This window comes from Stegastes partitus, unplaced genomic scaffold, assembly GCF_000690725.1.
Source record: "Stegastes partitus isolate 25-593 unplaced genomic scaffold, Stegastes_partitus-1.0.2 Scaffold194, whole genome shotgun sequence".
Classification (NCBI taxonomy): domain Eukaryota; kingdom Metazoa; phylum Chordata; class Actinopteri; family Pomacentridae; genus Stegastes; species Stegastes partitus.
In genome coordinates this window covers 146,348-165,997 of record NW_007577925.1, presented here as the reverse complement: position 1 = coordinate 165,997, position 19,650 = coordinate 146,348, and the positions used below count along the sequence as shown (strand labels likewise).

Genomic DNA, 19,650 nt, shown 5'->3' with positions numbered 1-19,650 from the left:
AATAGAAAGACGAGTGCAAATATCTTAACACAAGCATCGACCCTGCATTAAGTTGCCTCTGGTTTAGCGTAACAGCTGGTGACAGAGCGAGAGGCGAGCTGGCAGTCTGAGGGCAGCGGGGCACCAGAAGAGCCTGGCAGGGGGTTTGGCATCTGGGCAACAGGGTAAGCAAGGTTAGAGAAGGCCATCTATCCACATCTGTGCTCACAGAGAGGAGGTTTGGGTGGCTGCTGGCACCAGACTAAAGACCTGTTAGCTAAACACAGTGGTGCACACGTTAATCTAAACCGGTGAGAGTATTTCCGTTAAAAACAACACATTACTCTCCACTGCAAACTTCTGTTGGTGTCACACTGATCTGATTTACTCTAAAGTTGGCACAAAAGACTGCTGCTAAAGGAAACTATGATGTTCTCTTTTTCTTTTCTTTTTTTTTAAAGCCTTTATTTGGAAACCAGTTGGGAGATGCCACACAAACCTGAGGTAATGGTATTTATGCTACGTGTAAATGCAAACAAGGACACGGCTTCTTCCATTCATCTTTAATTTGCTTTCTTTACTATTTCAGCGATCAAAAAGCAAGTTAACATCCTTGATTCATGTCCCTGTTGGTGCCCACCTGTAAAGCCCGCAGCTCAGGCAAAACCATCTATCAAACCCCGAACAAAGAATCAGAGACATAAAGAAAGCGTGTGCACATAGACACAAAGGCTGCGAGTGAATTAAGGCGGATGACAGTACGCAACAATCCCACCAGAGAGGAGGATTAAGATAAGGAGGGGGGAAAAAAATGCAGCAGAAGAGAAGAAAGCAAAATAAATGGAGGCAGGTATAGCACAGGCAGAGGCAGAATGGATCCTTTGAAATCCTTTTATGAGAGTTAATACCTAATTGACTGAAAACAGCAGTCTGTGATGCATCACACTGGATGCCATTAAGCAGCAGATTCTTACCTGTTGTTTCGATGAAACGGATGCACTTCTCAATGAAGACGGGGATGGGTCTCTCGGGGGTGACCACGGTGGTCAGCGGCATGCCAAAGTAGTTGCTTTCGATGGGTTTTGAGATAGAATGCCTTGGTTTGGGTCGTGGTTTCTGGGGGTGGAGGGGAAATGAAAGAAAAAACAGATTAGTTGGAGCAGTCAGAGAACAAAACATCAACATTATTTGAGAGCGACTGGCGTTGGAACCAAGCCTCGAGGCATTGTTCCTGAAATGACTTGATTCGGTTGGAAAAGAACATGACCTTTTATTTTTTTAAAGGTGTGTTTTTCTGTTTAGCAACGACTAACGAAAAAACGCACACAACCATCCCGCACATTCCTTAAGCTGATAAGTAATCATACATTCCTGTCTTGAGCAATGTTCTGTGCATCAGTGAGATATACATCGGTTTCCTCATCGCCCTGATCTCTTCATTCTAACCCTCCTTCCTCCGGCATTCTCTTTCTCTCCACTACTGCATTGCAGCTCTCAGATAATAAAACTCTCTTATTCATTGTTTAATTACTTTCCAACCCCTGTTATTCTCCTGTTAAGAGACCTCTAATACACTCCTGCAACTTTCTCTGCCTGCCTCTCCGTATGGCTGAGGCATCAGCGGTAATTGTACTGCGCTTTAATGGTGTTCAGTGGGAATGTTTTGAAGGCCCCTGAGGCCTGGATCTCTAGTAAGTCTGTCAGCCCCCCGAGGCAGTGCCCTGGCAGGCTGGGTGGTGAGGCAGGGATGCATGGTTGGCTAGACACATCGACTGTGGGACGAATGCAGGCCTGACAGACAGACACAGGAAAGGAGCAGAGGAGTGCTCATTAGAGAGAAGAAGCCCGGCGTGCCCTCTGCTCCAGATACTGGCCTCACTGCACTCCACCAGGCATTTTCGATAGCGCATATATACACACTCACTCACAGTGCTGCTCAAGGAAACAAGCAGAGAAACATTCATTAAGCCTGGGAACATCAACAAAGGCTACCCTGATTTTTGTCTGCATCGCCTGTTGTTTTAGCATTTAGTGAATTTACTCTTGTTTATCTACAGTACATTGTCTATTATAAGGTCTCTACCTATAGGTGCAAGCCAACGTTATTATACACCGATATGACGGTTGAATCACTGTCAGTCACTATTTGGAAGGCATACATGTGTTACGGGAAACATTGCTATTGTAGTTTCATTCAATGCTCTAAACCCCAAAACCCACCAGCGGCTTTGAAAGGCATGTTATGGTTAAAAAATGGCCAAATTTCCATAATTTATCCTAGTTACAAAATGTTAAACCAGAAAGACCAGTTAGATTTTCACATTTCTGACTGTCCTTGAACTACTCATCTTGGACATGCTGTTTTATCTGAAAACTTAACCAAATCCAAGCTTAAATCATAATATTTAAATAAAATCACTTATTTAAAAAATTGCAAAAAAAGAAATCATTTGCGCAAATCTGATTCTGAACTGAACTGACTCGGCTGTGATAAACAGTCATGTGATGAAAAATGCTGGGACTGTTTTTGGCTGAACTGGGTTTAACTGCATTCTGTGTTTACACAGAATAGATAGGAGACCAGTATTAAAACAAAATCAAAACATGAGTAAAATATCTATGGTGTGTAGAGTCACATTTTCACACCTTTAGACACTAAGGAAAATGCAGCTGGGTTCATTTTGTTCCCCATTTTTTTGTAAAGTAAATATTCAGCTTTCATTTTCCCCTTTATATATTCATGATTTTTGGCATTACAACTTTGTTATCCTGCACATAAGACATTTTTTTGAGTTCTCTCTACATCTAGCCATTGTTGTGCTATTTCCATTGAGGTGCAGAACTTTATTTTGTAGTGAAAAAAAAATGTCTACAGTTAGTAAAACTATGAAAAACACCTGAGGTTCAGAGGTTTTAAGTTTTTCTTTGGTAGCTAAAACACAAAATAACATCTACTTTAATTATGTTTACTATTCAACATTGACGAAATACACAAACATATTGCTATTTTGCTTTCAAGTATTGGTACTGACATTGACCTTAAGAATCCAGGATCATTAAATGCTTTTCTATAACAAATTGCAGAGGATGTTACTAATTCAGTCATCAAGTGGCAAAAAACTCCCACAAACACAAACACTTGCTGGCTCACGGAGAGAGTCATTGAACAAAGATGATGAGAAGACGACCTGCACTGGAACATGCAGGTTACACAACTGCAGCCCAGTTCTGTTTTAACCCCACACGAACAGACTCCTAACTGGAATTCCTTCACTTATCGCTCCCTCTACATCCTCCGCCGCCAAACCCCAATCTCTACAACACTCCTTTCCCTCAACATCCTTACGCTTGCGGCCGGTGCAGCGGTTGCACATCTGTGCCGTACATGTGACGCGTGTTCATTCGTTCACACGACACCCACCTGAAGCTGTATTTGAATTAAAGGGAAAGTGATAAAAGATTCTCTCTACACAAGTTGTGGCGTTAGAGCTCGCTGCCGTTTTTTGGGGGGTTTTTTTGCTCCAAGAAGCAGCTCATAATTTATTTGTGTCCTATCACACTGACTGTGTTGTATATCTGTGCCCTATCTCAGCTTAGCAGACTGTCTCTATACTTCCCCCTCCTCCTCCTCTTTCTCCTCCTGCACCCACTTTTCTCTCTTACTGTCTTCTCCCCCTGCAGTTTTGCCTTCTGGCCACTCCTTTTAGTTGCTGACTGAGACAGGATATGTTGCCAGCGCTGAGAAGACAAAACAGACCTCTACCACTAAAGAAAAACAAAACACATCCGTAATAATAACATACAGACACCATGGTAAGCGTTTACATACACTGCGCGCCGTAGGAGGCAGAAACATGAGGGTGTTCTATCATAACTCTCATTTCACTCCATCTCCATTTTTATTTTCTTTCCACGGCGGTGTTCTCGCTTTTTACTTTGACGGTCTGTCTCCCTCCCTCTTGTTTCTTGCATGAGGACACTAGACGAACTAGGTGACTGAGGAATTTGAAACATTCCTCTTGCTTGGCTGAGGAGGTTTGAAAAAAAAAAAAAAAAAAAAAAAAGCTGCAGAACAGAGAGAGAGAGAGAGAGAGAGAGAGAGGAAATGTTTCCGGCCTCTCGCTGAGGGAGGGTGATCAAGACAGACACAGTTGGCCATTGCCTGAGGTAAAAGGGGAGTTTTAAAATGGGCAAAGAGTCTAATTTTAATTATTTGTTCTTACTCGTCTTGACGCACTGTGGTAGACAGCGTCCTCAGGCTGCATCCAGGAGAATGTTTACACCACATAAACCCGAACCTTCACCTAAAACTCAAGTAAGAATCAGACTTTGTGTTAAGCCTGACAAGCCACGAGCAGGAATTGCTGGTTCGGGTCACTGCTATGATACATCTCCCAGAGATGACCAAATAACTCAATAAAATGTCATCCTGAGGGGATTTCAGGTTGCAGCAGATTGAAAATGGACTCTTATCTTCGAAACAGCTGCTCAGAAAATAGGTGATGGAACTTGATCACTTTGTTACAACCACAATTAAGCCATAATGGCCTGTAATGTGGGTATCCAGATCCCAGACGTGCTGTAGGGCACAAATCAGAGGCACTAATTAGACTAATGATGACGACACGGATCTACACTCGGCTGTCCTCCGTTTTCTTGGGGGATTTGTTTTGAAACATGAAGGTTGATAATGTGTCATGTGATACTTTATTGATCCCCCTTTCGTCTTGCCCCCTCCTGCAGGGACGGGGTTGGAGCACGGGGTCGCCTAGAAGTCAGAGCTACTGGAGCTTTACTTCACTGGAAGCCTCTCTGATCAACAAACTACCCCGCTGTCTTGTGCTTCACTTGTGTTTCAGAAGCGCAAATGGCACCAGGTACTCGAGAATGCAGTCGAGGCAGTTGAACTATGTGAGAAGACAGCTTCCATGCAGGTACTTGGACATCACAGCTGAGTGTGTGAAAACATTAATCATCCTCCTCCTGTTCCACCCTACTGACAGCCATGGTAATTATCACAGACGCACAAGCACAACATACACAGCTGTAACTCCTGTTCAGCTGGCGCTTCTGTACCACACCACGTGTGTGAATGAACAGCATACCAGGCTGATAAGCCTACCAGTGTAAGGTCAAAGAGCTTCACTGCAACACGGGTGAGAGACAAGAACAGAAAGAAAGAGGACATGGTTAGACAGAACCTAAGTGAAGGGGTAGATACCTACGTGTGCAAATAAAACCTCTGGCAGAAATTTTTTTAAAAAAAGGAAAGAGATATGGGAGAGCATAATGGGGTGAGAGAGAAAAAAAAGAATGTGACAGGAATGTGAGAAGCAGAAAGTATGAATCAGCAAGAAGAGAAGACAAACACTGAATATGAGAGAATGAAAGGAAGGAAGCATAGAAAGCCAAACCGACAGGGAAGAATTGGAAGTCTCTGGAACAAGTTGACAACTTTTGGTGCATAATTCACTGCAGCTCCACAACAGCGAACAGTAAACAACACTGCCGTGACTTAAAGACAACAATCAATCACTATCTCACTAATGGCACATGCATTCTGCCAGTTGGAGACTAGTTGGCTGCCAGCTAGCTGTAAACTCTCTGTCAAAAGTGACAACATTGTGTCATTCAGACATAGCTGTCTGAATGATCTTTACAGTTTTATCTAGACATACTAATGACAGTGACAGAGAAAGCTACATATATCAAGTGACATATAACACGAGGTAGTGTCACCCACCATACCCAGCTACATCCCACACCAGTGCACTGCAATCCTTTGTATCCATTATTGAGATGGCATGCATTTCAGACTTGTGCCGTGTTGACAGTGATATTTAAACGTTACAAGGCCTGACCTAGTGAGACTGCTGTTGCGACTTTCACAGAAAAGTGACCAGGGTGCTCATTCTGACATGAAGCCAACATGTTTAGATGCCATTAGATCACAGAAAAGGAATCTATGTCTGACAGGGGCTAAAGAGCAGCCTCACTAAATGTGAGCCTGAAAACACGGTGACCACAAAATCAGATTTTGTAAACTATTAAAGGATTATGTAAAAGATGGTTTTAACATTGGACAAAAACACTATTGTGAGGAGACTCTTAGAATGTTTTTTTCATTTTATTTTGCTTGTTAGTACTTTTGTTTTCTCAACAGCAGAGATGTTTACAGCTAATTTGCTGAGATATAACATTAGCTTTAATTTGTTTCATGTGTCACTATAGAAAGAGCTAGAAGTTGGAGGTTGATGTTTTCAGCATCTTGCAGAGGATAAATGTCCAACATCATTAAGCCAGCTCTCATATAATGGGAAACCCGATGCAACCAGACACATGTGCACAAACAGATAAAACAGCACAGTGTACACTGTGGCTCTGTCTCTATTCATTAGGATTTTCTGCTTTCTGGTATAGACGTTTACTGACTGCAGTTTGTTTCTTTTTCCTCTGATGATCTGGCTAGTTTAGAAGGCTCCCGCAGAGCGGTCAGGGACAAATATGGCAGACATGCTTTCAGAGGAACCCCTACAGTATGTCATGTTTTCACTGGGCTAAGCTTCAGAGAGTACAGAGATTATACTGGACTCATTAGTTATTCCTTGACTTTAAGAATAAACACTGTTATCTACCAAAGCAAACAGGTGTTGAATCTCAGCCAAGAACTAATTATACTGGGGATTATTGACATTTTATACATTCTGTCTGTAAACAAATACATGTGCATACATGCAGGCAAAGTGGTTTAAGTGCACCACATCCTGTACTGCAGAGCTAGCCATTTGATATAGCCTACAGTGTTTTGCTTAAAAATAATTTTGTGTTATCAGGAGGTTATTGAGACAAGTCAGTATTTTTAAATGTATTTGAACAATGGATGTGTTCCAAAACAAAGATGCAACATTTTGGAATAATCCTTGTTCACTGCTGTGTGGGGAATAGTTTAATCAACTAATGCTCCCAATTTAAGAGTTTACATATTTTTAATCACTTCATCCATATGTCACTCAGACAAACAGAGATGCACACTAACCTTTGTATTTCTGCGCAGGCTCTTGAGAATATTTCTCCTTTTAGGATCCTCGCTCTCCTCAATGGAGTCCTTTTGTGCTCCTCCGTCATCCTGGCTAGTCTTGGGTGGACCCCCCATCTCATCATCACTGCCCAGAGAGAAGCTTGTCCTAAAATTGCTGAATTTCCCAAGCCGTTTGGATCTGTCTCTGTAAAGTTTAGGCTTTACATGAATGGCAGACAACTTTCTCCTGCGCTCCAGTGAGCTGCTATCAGCCTCGCTGTCTGACCCATTCCCCCCAGCACTCCCATTGGAGTGACCCTTGTTGGCATTGCGGATGGTGATAATCTTGCCTTGTGTGCTGTCATGAGGGACAGAGTAAATATTCTCCTCATCTGCGGGTCTAGATTTGCTCACAGCATCAATGGGCTCTGCATAGTCTGAGGGGTCATAGCCACCATCGCTACCTGGCGCCCATGTAACAGCTTGGGGCAGGGAGCGACGGTTGGTGCCTCCCTGTGAGTCCATGTAGGGGCCGAGATTAACCTTACGGACAGGTTTGGGCTTCACTTGTGGAGGAACCTTGTTATTCAGCTTGCTCTCAAATGTGCTGAGCTCAGAAATGACAGAGAAGGTATCACTTGAATCCAGATCTGGAATCTTGTAGCTTCCCAGGTGGGAGCCGAGACTACCATCCTCCCTCATGGTAGGGTAAGGTGGTGACGGGTCGATATCATCCTCTGAGTCCATAAGAATGTTAACAGGACTAGGAGAGCCACAGCGAGGGCTGATGCTCTCATTGGTACATGCCTCAGCCACATTGTCATACATGTGTGTGGCCTCAACAATAGTGCGCTTCTCTATGACCTCTTTGAAGAAGGATTGGAAAAGGTCTATCTTATGAAGCCCCCCTACTACCCCACCATGTCCACATATTACTGTATTAAATCTGGCCTCTATTTCATGGGCCAGTTCCTCTCCCTGACTGACTTGTTCCTTTGCTGATTCTGAGTCTGTCAGCTCCATCTGGCTCTCTCCTACTGCTAGCAACTGGACTGGGATGATGTCTTGGACCTCACACAGGAAAGCACATAATGTCTCCATGGAAGCCTTTCGGCGAGCAGAATAAACTGCAATGTAGCCGTGAACTAGACCAGTCTTGCGGAGGGAGAATGAGGAATGGAAGGAGAGCAGTGACAGCTCCATGTTCTGCCTCTGACCTCCTACATTGAGATCCAGCAGAACGGAGGTGCCACTGCTGAGGTTAGAAGCGGGACGACAATGCTGGGGCAGAAGGAAGGGAGCAAGGAGTTGGTCTAGGTCATACGTGTCTCCACACATCAGGCAGATGACTATCCTCAGGTCTGCCTCAGGCGCTGGCTGGGACTGAGAGTCTCTGAAGGCAGAAGATGGTGGAGGTAACGGAGGGGAACTGCTACCTATGCTTCTCCGTGATTCTAGGAGGCCCTTCAGCATCTGGCTGATCTGCTTCTCATTGACATTGCGGCCATAACCCATGCCAGGGGAGGCAGGGTCTAGGTAGGCACACTGCAACTTTCCAGCCACCTGCTGCCCTTGCTGTATAAGAGTTTGAGCTGTCTCCCCTCCAATATCCCCTATGGACCCGACCCCCCGCTTGGTGAACAGAAGGAGGGACAGTGGGAGCTGCGCTAAGCTGTTTTCCCTTTCCCTTCTGCTAATAGTTGACTCTCTAAGCTTCTCTATGCTCTCAACAACATAGGAGAGGGATTCCTTTGAATTGTACAAACACAGGCAACCATGGGGTGTAAAGGTTGGCGTGTGGAAAGAATTGACTGGCAGACGTACGTTCCCCTCTATGGGTCGAAGAGCTAACTCATACATCTTGCCATCTAACACGTACCGGTCGTCACTGGTGCACAAGGCCCTTATCTCATTTGCCATCTCTCTAGCTAACCCATCTCTCCCTAGGATGACAAGATTTATCCGCTCAGCCCTCCCCCCCATCCAGTCTGATGACGGGTAGCGGGTGGGGAATCTGGAGGCCAGTATCTGCTCTATCTTACTGTCGACACAGTGGGGGCTGTTGGGACAAGTGTCCTTTGTTGGATGGTAGACAAAGTGGATATGTTTCAATACTAGAGCATCCCTTTCTGCCTGTAGCTTCTGTAGGGCTTTGAATCTTTGCTCCTCACCCAACAGCTCCTGAATAGCTCCCATTTTCTCTTTACTTGGTTTTGCATCCACTTCTAGCTCATAAAACAGCTCAGAGTATTCAAGAAGCAGTTCCTGAAAGTCCTCTTTAGCCCGGTCAATGATTTCCTTCTGATGTTTGTTGTAGATATCCAGATATTCAACTTCATCGAGCCACTGGTAGAACTCTTCATTCATGATGAAGCTTCGAGCCTCCTCCCACGGTTTCCCTGGTGTGATGAAAGGAGAGACACTTAGCTTCTCCTTGAACTCCCATCTTATCTCAGCCCGTTTGCGCTCATTCCTTAGCTGCTCCAGATGAGTCTCATAGATAGTTTCAGCTGCTGGGGTCTCTAGGAGGTCTTGGGGGATTCGATCATCCTCCATGTTATCAATGTGTGGTGTGATCTCCCAAGGTGTATCATCTAGCACTACAAACCATTGGGAGAAATCTCTCTTTGTCTCCAGGACTTTCTGAACCCCAGACCAGCTCAGGTGGTCTATCTCACTCAACTCTGGTAATAGTACAGACAGGGCCTGCGGCAGAGTAGTTAGATAGGACTTCCTGCGTTTCTCTATATGCTCTTGTTTCAGTCTATGCACGTGCTGCTGAAAGAGCTTCTTGGCTTTAGCTGTGCCCTCAAGGAAAACATACTCCTTGTACTCATTGGCCGACTGCATGCGGCGACTGACAGCTGGCCACATCTCGTTGTGGTTCTTCACAATTCGGTTGACCAGCCACTCATAGCGGTCTTTGGCTGAGGCAATCTGTTGACTCTGCTGTTTAAGTGCCTCAAAGTAAGGGATAATCTTAGGCTTTCCCCTACTCTTGTCTATTAGCTGAACCAGTGTAAGAAAGGCTAGGTCAACGTTGACATTTGAGCGTGCCGATGTTTCCACCACCTGTAGGTTCTTCTTGGCTAGGGCAAAGGTGTGTGAGTCTTTAATATAGCGCTCAACTCCTTCATCACATTTGGTGAGAACCAGTACCACAGGCTTCTTAGTTTTGGCTAGCTGGTTATAAAGGTTGGTAACAAACTTCATCTGGTCCTCAAAGCTACGGTTCATACCCCTGCTAACATCCACACAAAGTAAGAAGCCATCCACCATAAGTTTGCCTTCGGGCATCTGTTTCTGCTCAAAGTCCTGCTCCAGCCCCAGCTGATCTGTGCAGAAGTACATCAGTTTTTCAGCTGAAGCCAGCTTGGTGGAAGCAGCCCTCTTGATGTAAGGCTGGAGCGCCGTGCTACGGTGCGGCTGGAACGTCTGATCATCAATGAACTCCGTCTGCTCCACCACATTCATACGGCATTCAGGCCCCTCCTCAACAGTCCTCCCAGCTTCTCCCCAGAACAGGAAGTGGTCATTGTTCACTACACGACCTCCAAAGTCACTGGTGCTGAGAACGGAGGTGTGGTCTAGGTAGAAGTCATCCGCACTTGGTCGGACAAATCGGTTACACAGGCAGGACTTGCCCACACCACATTGGCCTTTCTCCTTCTCCGTGCCGGACAGCCCAACCACGACCAGGTTGTAGGTGGGTGCCCGGACATCTTGCTTTTTGGCCATCATCGTCGCTGGCAGAGGCTCATCCTGCCATGCTGGCTGCTAACTCTAGGCAGAGGAGGAGGCTGCCAATGAAGCAGGGTTTCCATGCAAGAGGAGCTCACTGGGCAGAGGTCTGGCCCTGCATGATAGGGGGAGAGAGAGAGAGAGAGAATAGGGAGATAAAATTAATCTAGAGAAATACAGAAAAAGTAAAAGTATTCTTTATTATTAGAGAGCTATTGTGTCTCTCATCTAAATTCCTACTATGTCCCTATGGCTTGCTAATAATGTTTAATCTGTGATCCTATTTCTCCACTGAATGTTTCCTGAAAAGATTGAGGTCAGTGGCAAAGCTGCTGGAATGCTGCACATTACTTAACCCAGCTGTAGCTCAGTTAAAGGCAATTTTTCCCAGTTTAACTCATTTAATTTTAATGCTGTCAGGGCTGCAGCGCTAACAGCGGTGCCTTCCACATTTCATTCTCTTGTTCATTGAGACTCGATATGTGTTTTAGCCTATTATCTGATCAAGCAGTACAGATCATCACCTCACTATCAGCAACATTAGACTAAAGCTATGTCGGGTTTTCACTATCGCGGCAACAGACACACGAATGTACACACAACCACGAGCACACACTTGTGGAAACAAGTACACTAAGCTCCCTGCACCCCCAAATGAAAGACACACAAGATGAAAGCAGATAAGTGTTCCAGAGCTAAAGTTACTAATTGGCCAACTAGGGAAAGCCATCTGCATTTTAAAAGGCTGCATTGCCTGTTGGCTGACTCGTCTCCATCAAAAACATGTTTTCCTATGTTTCTCACCAAACAGATCAGAGATGGGAGCTGTACCATCACTAATGTCATACATATTTACTTAAAGCAGATGCAATAAATTGGTGCAGGGCGAGCAAGAAAAACGCCTGTGCCCGTAGGAACATATAGAGGACAAGATGACTGGCCGATATCAATGTAATTTATTCCATTTATAAATCAGAGCTAAAAATAAATTAACAAGAGGGAGAAGATGAGGGATGCTCTTTATGGAATGGCCCTCTCTGACAGCACAATTTGTAAGAAACAAAATCTTCCCATGCTGCGAGACAGCCGGCACACACAGGCTTGGAGTATTAGACCACCCCCTCCATGTCATAACTGAGGCATTAATGTAGTAAAACAGACATTAAAACCACTATTAATCATGAATAGCTCGTTTGACAGAGAGCACAAAAGAAGACAAAGCCTTCATTGCGGCTGAATTGAGTTTGTCAGACAACAGAGAACTGTGGATTCACAAAGATGAACTTCAAAGTCCAACACTGCTACACCAGAGGGGTAGACAATGAAAAGGAAATGGTAGGAGGAGTAAGAAACTCATTACAGCGGAACACACAGTAGATAAAAAAGGCAACCTCACACCTGCCATGTATCGACGACTGCATATTCTGTACACTGCATTTCTGAGTTTTATTTGAAAGGCTGAGCGCCACTAATCGAAATTCAAAGCTGGCGGTTATAGCAAAGCGCTGAAACCCTGGGTTTCACTAAAGCAAATTCCAATCAGACTGTGAATTAACATTACAGAGGCAAGACCTCCCCTGCGCTCCACCAGGTGTATAACCCAGTGCCAGCAGAAAAAGGAATCAATATCAAAAAGAATATCTTGTGTTTTGATATTTGTAGAGGAAACATGCATGAAAAATGTATCAAGGCTCCCAGAGATAGACCAGATCCCTGTAATAATAAAATGTAGAGTGCATTGTGCTCAGCAAGACTTGATGGTCGATACGTTCAAATGCGTATGTGACCTGGGAATTATGGTTAATTCATAGTCTTCTCTTGCCAGGTTCTCTTATAAGTATGTTTAGCACATATGTGTGCACTTTTGCTTGTCCGTATGTGCGAGCTCATCCGCCTGTAATGGTTTCCATCATGTGCACCCACATCTGTGTTACGTTTGTGATTGCTGAAGATGTCCAGTTAGAAAGGATGTGCAATATACAGCCCAGATGAGAAAACTACAGTGTTGGGATCTATAGAGCTGGAGGGTTAAAAGCACACCTGTGTCCTGACCTTGTCATGTTCACATTACAGAGCAGACCGTTTCACTGTAATCAGCCACAAAAAACATGACCTGCTGCCCCTGGATATCGTCCACAGGCTTAACAGAACCTGTATTCTGTCTGCTTATCATTATTTTTTAATATGTTTTTGTCTACGTGAGTCTTCCCTGTGCTACCAACTGACCAGCTACACAAACATGACAAGTTCAATTTAATATGAAATCTACCAATAAATATCCCTGATGTCTGGGCCTGCCAATTTATCAGTGGTTCCTTACTGATTGTTGTAATTTTAATTAAATACTATTACAGTTATGTAAGGCCAACATCATTTACTTTACTCAATTGTTTTTATATTTTTTGGAGTCAACCAAAGGGTATTTCAGGTATGTTTGTGAGCTCTGTCATTGCAAATGTTGCTGTGAACTGTATCTCTGCAGAGTAAACTGCTGTGACATGCTTGAAGTAGCTGTCTACTGAGCTGACAGAGGGCATTACCTTAACAGATAAGTAAGGAAGCCCTGGCAGAGAACCACATTTGCACAAATGCCCCCATATGAGCTTACACATAAAAATGCATACATGCACATATACACACAGATTCTCCAAATTTTATCCTTTATGATCAGCATCCTGGTGATAATCATGTCATGTGTGAAATAGGTTGTGTTTGCTGTGAAAGTGTCTGGATTAAATACAGTCAAGCACTCTGAAACGTCCATATGGACGCGGAGGCTGGCCAGGCTCAACACTCTCACAGATGCACTGCAAACATCTGCTTTACTGACCCCACTTATCTTTTTCTAATAATCTTCCTGTGTGTGCACAGCGCATGTGAAGTTCATACACATTTTGTGACAGTCAGCTAACATACTGACTGTAATAAAGTGCAAGCTCTGTGTTTGCGTGTGTGTGTGTGTGTGCGCACGTGCACGTGTGTGACAAAAAGCTGTGGCATTTTGCAATAACCTCAAAAGGAATGGCAAATAACAGACCTAAAGCAGTTTTCTTTTTTCTCCCTTTTTTATTCTGACACGTCCGAACGGCATGTCAATGCGAGAACCAAACAGACAGCTTGATGTGAGGATGCAATAGTTTAGAACACAATGGCAAATAATGCGGGAAAATAAAATGTCTCACTGACTGACTGCTGCGCCCAAACCAAACTGACAGAAACATAGAATATATATGACACTACAACTGCACAGTTCAGCTTGTTTCAACAGCATGTCTGCTGGCAGTCTGAGCGCAACGTTTCATACACAATAGATCTAGTCATTTCGGGAATACATTTCCTCTTTCCTATAAAGACGCCATGGCCTGTGCTCAACTAGCCTCAGTGCAGCAGTCCAGTTGCTGAGTAGTCAGGCAAACAGTTTCCCAGTTCACCCTGAGGCCTGGTGTCTGGTGCGCATGTCCAGCCACATACCACCGTCTCCAAGCCCTGGGCTGTACAGGGCTGAGGCAGAGGTAGGTTTGAGCCTGTGCTGCATTTGCCTTCGACCCTGAAATACGACAGTAAGGAGAAAACAAGAAAGACAGGGATAGTTGGAGGAGACGCAGGAAGGAGTGGAAGGCGCTGGTGGAGGCAACACAGGGTGGGAAGTTAGCGCACACAGAGAGGATGGGGGTATGGAGAAGAATGGATACGAGAGGAAGGGTAGAGAGGTCAGCAGCCTGGGTCATGTGAGTCGCACATTGGAATCCCCTGGGGGGTGGAGGGGCAGGGCGTGGCGAGGCCTGGATGAGTTAAGGGTCAGGGTCTGACCCGTCACATCACTCACCCCCCGGACGAATCACAAACAGCGTTACGAGCGCGGCCTGCTCACCCAATACCACATCTCAATTTCCCCGCTGATTTTTACTCCCTGTTTTTGCTCACGAGCACTTATCAATGTGTTGGTAGAAACAGCTAAAACACAGTAATCTTGCCATGACAGAACCGGCCCTTTCTAGGTCACTGACTGTCTCAAGGACGGGAGAAGCCGAGGAGATAGGATGCATCTGCAGGGTATTGGAGAGCAGCCTGGAGCTAATGCTGGGGCGGCAGGGCGTGAAGTTCATCATAACACGTGCTACAAAGGGCAGCAGGGGAGAAGCTGTGTTCACTGCCCATGAGGAGAGACCGTGTGGCCTTCATGGGGTGGCTGCATTCCTTTCATTACAGAGTTACACGAGTTAGCAATGAAGCATTACCCATGAGTTTATAGTAATTGTCAATCAGGCCTGTTTACATTTACAAAAAAATCCTTATCGCTTTGACTTGTTAGCCTAAATAAAGAGCGCAGATGGACTACAGGTAATAACTACACCTTAAAACCAGATCTGAGAGGAACAAGTACAAGGAAAATCCAAGTTAAGAAGAGTACTTGTGAGGAGTAATAAATGTTAAGTGGAAGTGAAACGCGGTTGTGTAAAGGTTAAGTGTTTCATAGATTATCTGAACATTACGCGCACACAACCAAGGAGGAGATTTTCTAGCATAGCCCAGATATAATCCTGATATTAGAAGAAGCACTTTAGAAACGGTCTTAATGGCTTTCCTTAACTCATTGCCAAAAAGTATTAGATATTTCTTAGTGACCTGAACACAGTTCATATTGAAAACTGTGAAACGAGGATAAACAAGGAAGCGCAGTTTCCCAGAAAGCCCTCTGGTTGTACAGTATTATACACTCAGGAAGGCTGGGAGTTGGCAGAAACAAAGGTCATGAAATAGTCATGAAGCAGTGTGATGGTGATGATGAAGACAGAGAGGCAGCAGGGAAAAAATCTTTCTCTCCCTTATTCTCTAAGATACACGAGTGGCTGGCTCTCCCTTTGTTTCGGTGCAAAAAATGTTTTCCCTCTATTTTTTTTCCACTCTTTCTGCATGATGTAAGTCTGCAGCCAGTTGTACTTCCACTCTCCTCTGCCTTATTATTTGTTGTTTTTCTTTTTATTTTATTTCGGTCTCTGGTCTCACCCTTATCATTGCCATCATCATACAGATTTCCCGTCCCCATCTGTCACCATGTTTTTGTGTTCTTACTTTTCTCTGTCGCACCCGCCCCCTTATTCTTCGCCTCTCTGGAGACTTGTTGTGCATTAGTAAGATACGAGGGTCGTGGCCGAGGCGTTGGGGCTGTGTGAGTGGGTGGGGCAATCCTTACACTGACGCTACTTCCTGCTCAACGCTGTGCTTTCTCACTGCGCAATGGTATGTACAAAACAAAGGGGGGGGGATGAAAAATATGATGCATGTGTTCATGAAAGGAGGTTCCAAACAACATGATAGTGCACATGTATAGTGTTTAACCAGTGACGCACAAACAGACGAACACATATGAGCTGAGGCCTCCACACATTCCAGTCACTGCTCTTTACATGAAGTGCTCTGTGGTGCAGCGTATTCAACGTATCCACTACAACACAAGTCATTTGTCTTTTCCACAAATGTGGCACATCCATCTATCACTCAGCAAAACAGGAAACACAAATTTCCTCACTCTTTCATTCTACTGTGTGCACGCATCAACAGAAGACATAAACACTGTCATACCATCACTAATGCATTTCACATGTGGCAAAGCAAACAAAACATCCCAAACAAACCGCACAAGCACATCCAAGTGTTAGAAACTACTCCTATAGAAAGAAAACATTTAACCCCGAACGCTCAGTCTGACCTCCACATACATAAAAATCTCTTCTTTATAACACACGGATAAACATATCTGCACTCCAACACGCAGAAATGTTAATGCAGCGACCAAACAGCCATCACATATCCGGGTCCTGATCCAGGAGAGTTGGTCATTTGTGACAGGGATTATGGACACTCTGTGGATCAGCTACGGCTATTTGCATCTTTCCATTTGCAGGTTCACAAGCGGTGCTGTTTGTGCATTAGCATGATCCGATGGTATGGTGATATAACCGCATGAAAAAGGTCCAGAGACGCAAATAACAAATCCCCCTACGGCTGCTCTATTACACTGCACATTTGCATACTGACATATATGCGCAGTGCACTGACATAGAAACATACTTATGGGAAAATAAATGATTATCAGCACAATATATTCCAATATTGGACAGTTGTACATGCAATAAACCTCATTGGATCCACCTTAATTGCTGCTGTGTTGTGAAGAAACACCGCTGCAGAGCAATAGAGGTTTTTAGCAAGCCACTGTTATGTAGCGTTGCACCAAGCTTCCACTTACTCCCTCTGCCTGGCACTGCAGATTTAGAAGGCCAGTTACTGATGGACCCCCTGAGGAGAGACGTAAACGGACAGACAGAGGGAGGAAGGATGCTGGATAAGAGCAGGGGAAAAAAAAAAAAAAGAACAAGAGGGACAAAGACCGCAAACAAAAACTCGAGCTATTGTGAATGCAAGATATCAGGAAGACAGAATGAAAAGAGCCGACTGTATTCACAATCTAATCTGAAATTCACGACTACAAGTGAACTTCTGAAGGAGGAAAGAGCAAGGTTTAAGTCAGATAAAGGAAGGATCTTGAGAAAATGGACAGCTTATTTAGAGAGTGGAAGGCGAGAGCGAGAAGGGCAAAGGAGGAGTGCGGCACTGTGGTTTAACCTCTTCAACTGCACAAGGAGGCCTCGCAGATAGCGCGGCTAAATATAATGTGCTAGAAACACGGACAATGACAGATATGAATTCAAACTACCGCCGCATAAATCCACTCGCGAACACGCGGATGCACAGAGCACTCAGAGGGTGGTACTTTCTTTCTGATAAGGTCATTTCTCTCCAAGCTGACAGCCAGCCGAGTGAAAAGTGAGAGGTTACAGTTTTTCTGCAGCTGCAACTCAGTTAACTGTGACACCGGCTCTCTGACCCCAACTGATTAATCATTTATTTAATTTGTCCAGGAACAGTGTTAAAGGGAGGATTTGCTGTTTTTCTCCGCTTGACGTCATTGTAGTTTAAATGTCATTTAGTTTTGGGTGGTTATTCGGACACAACAAGCGATTTGGAGCTGTCCCCTTGGGTTCAGGAAGTGTTTTTACTGATGCTTTATGATTGTATTGTATTTAAGAAAATGAGCAACAATTTACACAGTTAACAGTGCATTAAAAAGGATTAAGAGATAAACATAAGGATGAAGAAAGAAAAAAAAAGGTTAACTGCAGCCTAAACGTTACAAAACACGGCTTAACAAAGCGAGGACTTTGGAGGCCAAACACTGAAAGCGAGACACTGTGTTACTCGGAAACATTTGCACCAGAAATTCCCCATTCAACAGGCTATGCAACATAAACAACAACAAAAACTGTTGCTTTGCATGCAAGGTCAGAGAGACAGACAAGCCTGTGTTTTCCTTTGGCACAAAAGCTCATCTGTGGACCTTCTCTCTCCCTGCTTCTTAATTCCCTCTGCCAGGCATGAACTGCCGTACTCCTCGTTTCTTTCAATGCCTCTGGCTCTTGTGTAACTCGAACTATATTTTCCCTACTTCTCTGCGCCTCGGCATGTCTCCACTGTGCTTCGTCTCAGCTCCGGCTTCTCCTGCAGTAGCAGCCAACCTCGCGGCCCAGCCCCTGTCAGACTAGAGGGCCTGTCTGCCGTCGATATTAGCATACATCTGATCCCTGCTGCCCCGTTAGAAGGTTTGTCAGCCTCAGCACAACTGTATACACACATTCAGACATTCAATACAGCTGTCCCGTCCTGCCAGCCAAACCCGACGCAGCAGCACAAACAAACAGCTACAACACAGACGGACACGCAAATATGTCCAACGCACTCAACAGGAGAGGGGTATTAAATGTAGACACGGGGCATGTTTGCATTCTGTGCACACAAACGTACAGCGCAGTTTTGTTGTTAAATATGACAACATTTCGCTGAGGGGGGACTGGCAGGTGGGTCTTCAAACTCAGCTGGTAATCTTCCACCTGAATGAGCCTCCAATTCCAATTGCAACTGTAATTGGTTTGTGTTTGCGATGGTGTGTGTGTGTTTGTGTCTCATTTCAGCACCGGGGACACCCTCGGTCTTTCGATACCCGGAGCTGGCTGCATGCATACGCCAATTTTCCGAACAAAATAAAAATTCTACAATAATGTTTGTTAATATACATGCTTATGCCTTGGTGCCTAAGTGAGAATAGCTTCCAGCACATCCTCTGTGTACATATAAAATCAAACTGTGCATAATAGATTTCCTCAATAAAAAAAAGCCCATAAACCAGAAAAAAGTTACAGTCCTGCCTGAAAGAATAGTATAGCGGAACAGAAACTTTCTCCCTTTTACTTCCTGAGTAACGACGTGACACTCTGACCTCTGGGTGGGAAGTCTTCATGTAGCAAGTTACTGTCTTGATAAAACAAATAATGAAGTTCTAGATTTTGTGCATTTTCAATAACTCGAAATCAGTGACTCACACTTAGTCAAAACCACAATCCCTCTCCCAGCCGGAGAAAAGCCATCCACATAAAATACTATGATTTGTGAGCGGCAGATCAACTGCTGACATTACCTTCAATTTAATTGTCATTATTAACCCATTTTCAGCGGAGCGCTCATCCCGAGCCGGAGTGAGTGGCTAATAGATGTGCTGGGTGTGTTTTCCAGATGGCGAACAAGACAGGAAAGCTGTGCGCGCTAACAAAGCGAGGCCCCTGCCACCGGAGTTGAATTTTTTATCACTTTATCTGCCGCTGCGAAGATTGTGACGGCCAGACTAAACTCGGAGAGAGGCCCTGATTGCAACAGTTACTTGATTGCGGTCGCACAGCCTCCATTGTTTTGTCTTACTATGAAAGAAAGTTCCAATTGTGAAGGCTGTGCACACCTGTGTGGTTTTTGGATTTCCTGCTTCCTGCTTTGAATTGTTAGAGGAAAGAAGAAAGAGAGAG

General features: G+C 44.5%; 1 protein-coding gene across 1 annotated transcript in view; it reads right to left on the bottom strand.

Moving 5' to 3' along the window:
• The window catches only part of arhgap35a (Rho GTPase activating protein 35a), a 66,853-nt gene that overhangs the window by 15,502 nt on the left and 31,701 nt on the right, over window positions 1–19,650 (bottom strand). Inside the window, exons 2-3 of the mRNA XM_008280436.1 lie at window positions 7,016–10,853; window positions 954–1,095 (exon numbers count right to left, since the gene is read on the bottom strand). Coding sequence (XP_008278658.1) covers window positions 954–1,095; window positions 7,016–10,738 — 3,865 coding nt within the window. The 5' untranslated portion in view covers window positions 10,739–10,853. The remainder of the gene's footprint in view (window positions 1–953; window positions 1,096–7,015; window positions 10,854–19,650) is intronic.